General features: G+C 41.5%; 1 protein-coding gene across 1 annotated transcript; it reads left to right on the top strand.

Annotated features, from left to right (window-relative positions):
* Window positions 1-779: 779 nt before the first annotated feature.
* lipg (lipase, endothelial) lies at window positions 780-6,737 on the top strand. The gene is made up of 10 exons (XM_032579231.1): window positions 780-1,074; window positions 2,312-2,496; window positions 2,604-2,783; window positions 3,216-3,327; window positions 3,416-3,634; window positions 3,740-3,982; window positions 4,146-4,263; window positions 4,539-4,766; window positions 5,954-6,058; window positions 6,138-6,737. Exons 1-10 carry the CDS (start codon window positions 996-998, stop codon window positions 6,148-6,150), a joined length of 1,482 nt encoding a protein of 493 aa, XP_032435122.1. The 5' UTR covers window positions 780-995; the 3' UTR covers window positions 6,151-6,737.
* The last annotated feature ends 564 nt before the right edge of the window (window positions 6,738-7,301 follow it).

Raw genomic sequence — 7,301 nt, 5'->3', positions numbered from 1 at the left:
GCGGCACCTTTGCAACATCAAGTTGCAAAGATGATTTTTTTATTAGTGTTATTGAAAATCTTTGTGTTTTCCTTCAGCTTCACAGTCATGTGCTACCCTACCTCGGGACTATGATCTCTAATCCCTAACAAAACATATTTTACTTGTGTGGTTGTAATGTGTAGAACAGGAACCAGGTACCAAGGGGGGCTGCTGCAGTGGCAGATCCCACTTCCTTTTGGTAGGCCCTGATGTATGAACACACAAACACTGACTGTATTGTAGACCCCCTTGCGTGAGTGGGCCCATTCTTTGCCTCCTGCATTGAAACTGGTCTGTGCTCTAAGCTGGCGGTTTGGCTGCGTGCCAAGAATAGGGGAAAGATGCTTTCAGTGTGTGTATGGGTAGGGGTCTCCACCCCCACAAAACACGGCCTTTTAAATATATTCCACGGTGGTGGATTGTTTCCATTCCATGACGCGGCTCAGAATATTCTCAGCTTTTACCACCGCAAGGAAACAGACTCACTGCGTTTTCCCTCCTGCTTTCCAGTTTGTTTCTGCCGTCTACTGTTTGTGTTTGATCCCCGTGAGCATCAAACGGCTGCAGGGCACCTGACAAGCCATGCCATCGGGGCTTGCGTCACCACGAAAACGTGAGGAACTACTACTCTTACTCCATTCAAGAGACGCCACGCCCTTCAGCGTAAACAATCGGGGGCTTGACCAATAAGATCCACGATAGATCAGCCGATGATCAGATGACTTACAACCGGAACGTATTTAAAACTGAAAAGGGGACGCGTTCAGCCGGCAGATTCAAGTAGTTGTAGAGCCGAACTCCTAGAGGCGAGCATCCAAAAAGAGGACGCGCCGGTTCTCTGTCCCTTTGTCACTGGATCAACATTCACTGCTTTACCTCAAGGCGCAACAACAACAACAACAAAAAAACACCCAAAACATTTTAGACTCGCTTACACCCTTTTAAGTGTTGCTCCTCTCCTCTGTGATTGAGAAATGAATCGCAACATATTTTTACTATGGACTTTTCTACAGTATGTGTCGTCCGCTTTAGGGGAAAACGGTGTTCTTGAAGGTAAGCGCTCCAAGTCTATTCATTCATTTCTTTGTCTGCTTTTTAATGGCATTGCTTGGTTCTAACGTAGCTGACAAGAATCTTCAGAAATGTCTTCATAAATGTACAGTTCCCACCTTGAATGGGATGAATGTAAACCATCCAGAATAAGCGATCCAAAGCAGAAAAGCGGGATGGATTTAATGAGCCTTGACTGCGACGTGTCCTTTTTTTAGAATCTTGAAGGGAGGTTCTCTCCACGCCACGTCTCTTCTCCCACCTCTGTCTGTTTAAACCATTTAGACATGTGTTCCGCTGAATCCGCGTTTTACTACGGACCACTCGGCTGAAGTCATTCTGGTCACTGTGCCCAATTAAAGGGTGTTTATGTTGAATAATTGTAGTGATGGCCTCTCCGCGGCAAGCTTCTGTGGGGGCTTGTAATTAAAATCGGCTCGACCAGTCAATTAAGCCCCGAATTAAATTAGATCTCCTGCGTCTGGATGAGGGGAAAACAAGGTTTATTTGACTCGGTTCTGGTTGGTTAAAGGGAATATTTGCAGCCGAGCAGCAGGGTTATTTCAGAAATGTGGCATTCAAGTCTGAACGCATCGTGTGAAATGCCGTAATTACGAGCTGCAGCTGTGTGAGAGGGAGTGAAGTGCCCATGCAGGTTTGCGCTCCTTTGTGCAGCATCAGCCGGTCGGTTTCAAGTGAAAAAGTTTAGACCCTGAATAGGCTTTAGTTTAATACTTACGAGATTAATCCTTTTGGAAGTCACATGATCCAAATCCGACTTTTTTTTTTTTTTTCTCATTTTCTAATACCAACTTTTTGACGATTTTTTTTCTTTTTAAACGTTTTGTATCAATTTTTGTATTTTTGGTTCAGTGATGTACAAGCAAATTCACAACAAATGGCAGGCAGTGGCTTTTCAAGCCATCACATCCACAGTATATAAATAAATGCAATAAGTACTATTGCAATGGATTACAATTAAATTTCATTTTGTGCTACCAAGGCAGTTGCATCCAGTCGACCTTGTAGCAATTCAGCATGCATGTGGTGATTCTGGAATAGAACGACTCTTTCACATTCACTTTAAACTGAGTAGCACACAAATGACACTTGCTGTTCTAGGAGCACTTTTGATATTTGTGGCTGTCGCCATTATTTAGTCATAGTTTCTGAAGGAGCATTTAAATTAAACTACCACTTGATCCTTTCCAATGTATTTAATTAGATTTCTTCTCACCAGGTGAAGACAAGGGGTTTGAATCGACAGACGAGGAGGCTGTCCATGGCAGGATTAAGTACAACATGAGGAAAAGTTTGGACCTGGACCAAGAAGGGTGCTACCTGCAAACTGGCAAGAAGGCCTGCTTGGAAGAATGTGGCTTCAACTCTACAGCCAAGACCATCTTCATCATCCATGGCTGGACGGTAAACGCCTGCATTATGTTAATCTAGTTTTAAAATCCACCTCAAAGATTAAAAGGAAATTAAATTCCCAATCTGCCTTGGTTCTAATTCTGTTCATGTCCTTTCAGATGAGCGGCATATTTGAAACCTGGATGCATAAGCTCGTCTCTGCAGTGATGCAGCGTGAAAACAAAGCCAATGTGGTGGTTGTTGACTGGATACCTTTGGCTCAGCAGCTCTACCCTGACGCAGTCAACCACACACTTGCTGTTGGGGTCAACATTGCCAAAATGCTCGACTGGCTAAAGGTGTGTGACATAACCTCCGAAAATACTTCCTCTTAAAAATCACAGTTTTAATGAAAACTATATAAACACTGGCAAAGTATATACTCATGAACCACAAGGTTTGAGAAAACATTTAAGTTTCCCTTTTTCAGTGAGTCACAAGGTTTTGCATATACTGGCAAAAGATTGAAAGGATTAGTCATAGATTTACTTTGTATTTCATTTAATTTTTTTTTGCAGAAACTGGCAATGAAATTGATAACACTTAGTTGCATGCACATATTCCAGTGACGTCTCAAACACCCCATTGCTGTATAGTTTTAAAAAGTTTCCATGTTCAGATCGTAACTGGTTCAGCAGCACTACAGACTTGCCTCTTTGACTGTAAAACAGATGATTGATCTACTTTATGGCAGCTGTTAATAGAATTGCTCTTTTTTTCTGTGTACACAGGAGGAACATAAACTCCCTCTGGAGAATGTTCATCTAATTGGATACAGTTTAGGCGCTCATGTAGCTGGTTTTGCAGGAACATATGTAAAAGGGACTCTTGGTAGAATCACTGGTAAGATGAATGCATTTAAGCCCTTTTAAATAAACTTTGCTTAGGAAATGTAAGATTCTGTCAGTTTACCACTCTGGGTTTCTTGTAGGCCTGGACCCAGCAGGGCCCATGTTTGAGGGTGTGGAGGAGGAGAAACGCCTGTCGCCTGATGATGCCGATTTTGTGGATGTTCTGCACACCTACACTCGGGAGGCTTTAGGTGTGAGCATTGGGATCCAGCAGCCAATTGGCGACATTGACATCTATCCAAACGGTGGTGACGTGCAGCCTGGCTGTGCGTTCGGTGAGATGTTGGCAGCTGCAGGAAGTGAGTGCTTAAAGACGGTGCATCGTGACCTTTTTTCATTTTAAGACCTAAGCTAATGGGTGTTCTAATTTCCTAAATGTTGTGCCTAATTTCTGTTTTCTCCAGACTTTATGGAGGTGATGAAGTGTGAACATGAGCGAGCCGTGCACTTGTTTGTGGACTCCCTGATGAACAAGGAGCACATGAGCTACGCCTACCAATGCACCGGGCCAGATCGATTCAAGAAGGGGGTCTGCCTCAGTTGCCGCAAAAACCGCTGCAACAACATTGGCTACAATGCCAGAAAGATGCGCAAGAGACGCAACAGTAAGATGTACCTGAAGACCAGAGCCAACACTCCTTTTGGAGGTAAGAAAAAGGAAATGACCTGTAAATTTACTATGGCTTTATCTTGTACTCTGTATGTAGTAAGTGATAAGCAACTCTGCCATAAACCAGAGGAGGTCCTGTGACATGTAAATTGCTACTGTATACACGTTACTGACTAAACATTAACTGTTTTCTCTTGAAGGATACCACTATCAAATGAAGATGCATGTGTTCAACAGGAAGCAGTTTGATAATGCAGATCCAACATTTTATGTGAAGCTGTACGGTGGTCATAATGACACAGGAAGCATCTTTGTTGTGTAAGTTCAAAATCTAGCCTGAAGAGCCAGTCTTGCTGGAATGTTTTTACATGACCATGCCTGAAGCTTCTTGGTTGAGCTATGTCAAAGCAGCTGCCTGCTTGGTTCTCTTGGAAACCTGCTAAAAGCCATATAGTGTATATTTGAGTTGGATCTGGTTGCTTCTGGCTCTAAAAGTTGCATGTAACTGATTTTTTGCTTGCCTGATTTTTGCTGTTCTTCAGTCTTCAGATGCTTTAGTAGATTTCCTGACGATCCCAATGTCTCTTTTGCAGCCATGCTGATCCTATTGGCCTGAACTTCACTAACACTTTCTTGGTGTTCACTGAAGAGGACATTGGTGATCTGCTGAAGATCCGTCTGAGCTGGGAAGGAGACTCTGAATCCTTGAGCTCTGTCTTCAAATACATCAAGAACTCTTTCTGGAACTGGAACGCCAAGGCTGCCAAGCCTGTGCTGGAAATCCGACGGATTCGTGTGAAAGCTGGAGAATCTCAGAAAAAGTAAGCAGCATTGGAAATGGCAAGGTCTATGACATGTTGTCGAGAGCTGGTCTCTGATGCACTACAATTGCATTTATTGCCAAATTACCATCTCGGTGTGTAAAAGTTCTCTAGAGGCCTGGTGACGGTTTGCTTTGGCTCTCAATGTTTAAACCATCCTGGGCCTTTATCTGAAATTGGACCTTTTCTATGGAGATCTAGGGCCTCATGCATAAAGCGTGCGTGCGTGCAAAAAATGTGCAGCGCCATATTTTAACCACAAGTTGGCATGTATAAAAATTAACTTTGTGTCAAAGCTTGCGTAAATATACTCACTTTTTCACTGGTGTGAAAATGTGCAGCAGCCATGCAAACTTTCTGTGGACAATATCAAACTACAAAGCGTCAAAACTCACCTAAATGCACTGAAATCTGATTACATTCGGTGTTATTTAGACCAAGAAGCATCAAACTTGATGTTTTTCATGATTTTAATATTTTATTGTTTAAACGATGAAACTGAACCGCATTTATCCTCAGACAATAAGCTAACACGCACACAAAATACATAAAATAAAAGTATGTGTAAACCTCGCTCGAATGTAAATAGTACTTTTTCTCAGTTTTTGTCTCATGAAGTGCATGAAATGCTTCTATGGGGTAATTTCATTCTCACTAAAAGAAGAAAACGGGGTTGGATCAGCAGATTAACTCAAACCTGCTGATTAAAAATAACCAGCAGGTTTGATTATGGACATAAAGCATTCTACTATTTAGAACAAAACATCCACATTCCCCACTCAAAGGATTCTCTGACACGCTGTCTGACTTTAAATCCCGGCTGAACGCGCTACTGTTCAAATAGATGTTTGCAGGATCTCTTTATTTTTTTTATTTTAATTTGGATTTTTTTTTTTCTTTAATGTATTTTTGTGAGGCGACATATGTATTTATGGGTGGCGACAGGGCAGACCAGCAGCTGCGCTTCATTTCCTGCAAATTAGGATTCATAAAGGAAAGGTACACGGCCACATGCATGCGCACGGCTTTATGCATCTGATTTTTTATTTATTTATTTTTTTGTGCACCGCACTTTTCTAAATTTTTCCATACGCAAAGTTTTAGTGTGAAAGCTGCACACTCTTTTATGCATGAGACCCCAGGCATGTTGAGAGGGCACTGCATTAAAGTTCTTCTGTTTGTTGCAGGTTTACCTTCTGTGCACAAGACCCTTCAAAAACTGAGATCTCTCCAGGAGAGTCGATAACCTTCGTTAAATGTCGTGACGGCTGGGAAGTTAAACCTAGAAAACGGTACCCAACTTGATTTTTACAGATTTTTGTCCACTTAAATTTTTTTTTTTTCCATGTCTAATTCCGAATCTCCTTAAAGGTTACCAATGTAAGAAGTTGAGGCTTCAAATGACCGATGCACAGTCACCACGGGGAGCCCCAGTGTGGTTCAGAGAAGAGGAGCATCTTATCACTTCTGCACTTTTGTTGGAGTTATTGGTGCACTGGAGAAGGAGGCTTCAGATCTTGAAGGTTTCTTGGAATGAAGACTGTGGGGGTCTTGTCTACCAGAAAGCTGGGAAATGGTGCACTGGGTCGTAGCCTTGGATTTCCTGTCTGTGTTGAGACTGCTGGGAAAGTCGTGGAACGTTACTCTTGTGTGGATTGGTGAAGTAGAGCTTCGTGCCAGGAAATGCCAGCCATTGTAGTACATACTGTAAATTTTTAAAAAATATTTTATTTATTAAAAAATAAAGCACTGCAAGACCAACATAACTTATCAGCACATCCCATAATGATGCATGTTTAATTCTTCCAGATGCAGTATTTGTGTATTTGTCTGACCAAGAACTGCTGAGAGATTATTGATGCACTGTATTTTGACCCGTTAAATACAACTTAGTGTTACAAAGTGTCATTTTTGGGGTGTGTGTAAATAGTGTAAATATTTTTGCAAAATAAAATCAGTCATTTGTAGAAACCTTTTCTTGTCATCTTTTTCCCCCTTTTAACTGGAGGTTGATATTCTGTCAGTTCTTGTACAGCAACTCTAATGGCGACTGAGATTTGCAATAGACTACATTAAATTTGGATGTTTTTGAAATGGCATTTGACCTCTGAGTAAGGGTTAAACTAGTTTATCTGAATCTAGACTCCACAATATTTTGGGGGAAACCAGATCCATAAATGTATGGGGAAAGAGTTGAGTGGCATTAAATGTTGAGTAAACTGGATTGATGGGATAGCAAGAGAAGTGAGAAACATGAACTGAGTTTCTGATTACTTATCAGAATTGACTTATCTTGACTCAAGTGTAAGCCCCTCTTTTGCATGGGGTTGTCCACTGGACAAGGAAAACTTGGGCAAGGTGTAGTTTTAAAGATTTAATTCTGTTTGAAAAATGTTTTACTTTCCCTCTCCCTAAGGAATGCAGTCTGAACTATATTGGATCTACAGAAAGCATTCAGTGGGGTAATGTAAACTTAAAAGTGGAAAAGTTTAATTGCCTTAAAAACAGGAAGAGTAAACTCACCTTCATCAAAAT

Source organism: Xiphophorus hellerii, chromosome 12, assembly GCF_003331165.1.
Source record: "Xiphophorus hellerii strain 12219 chromosome 12, Xiphophorus_hellerii-4.1, whole genome shotgun sequence".
NCBI lineage: Eukaryota > Metazoa > Chordata > Actinopteri > Cyprinodontiformes > Poeciliidae > Xiphophorus > Xiphophorus hellerii.
This window is presented reverse-complemented; position numbering and strand designations above follow the sequence as displayed.

Bases quoted from the DNA above. Each gene is read 5' to 3' on its own strand.
- lipg (XM_032579231.1), top strand. From the start codon at position 996: ATGAATCGCAACATATTTTTACTATGGACTTTTCTACAGTATGTGTCG. The intron at 2,497-2,603 runs GTAAACGCCTGC...ATGTCCTTTCAG, and splicing joins TCATCATCCATGGCTGGACG to ATGAGCGGCATATTTGAAAC. The intron at 3,635-3,739 runs GTGAGTGCTTAA...TGTTTTCTCCAG, and splicing joins GATGTTGGCAGCTGCAGGAA to ACTTTATGGAGGTGATGAAG.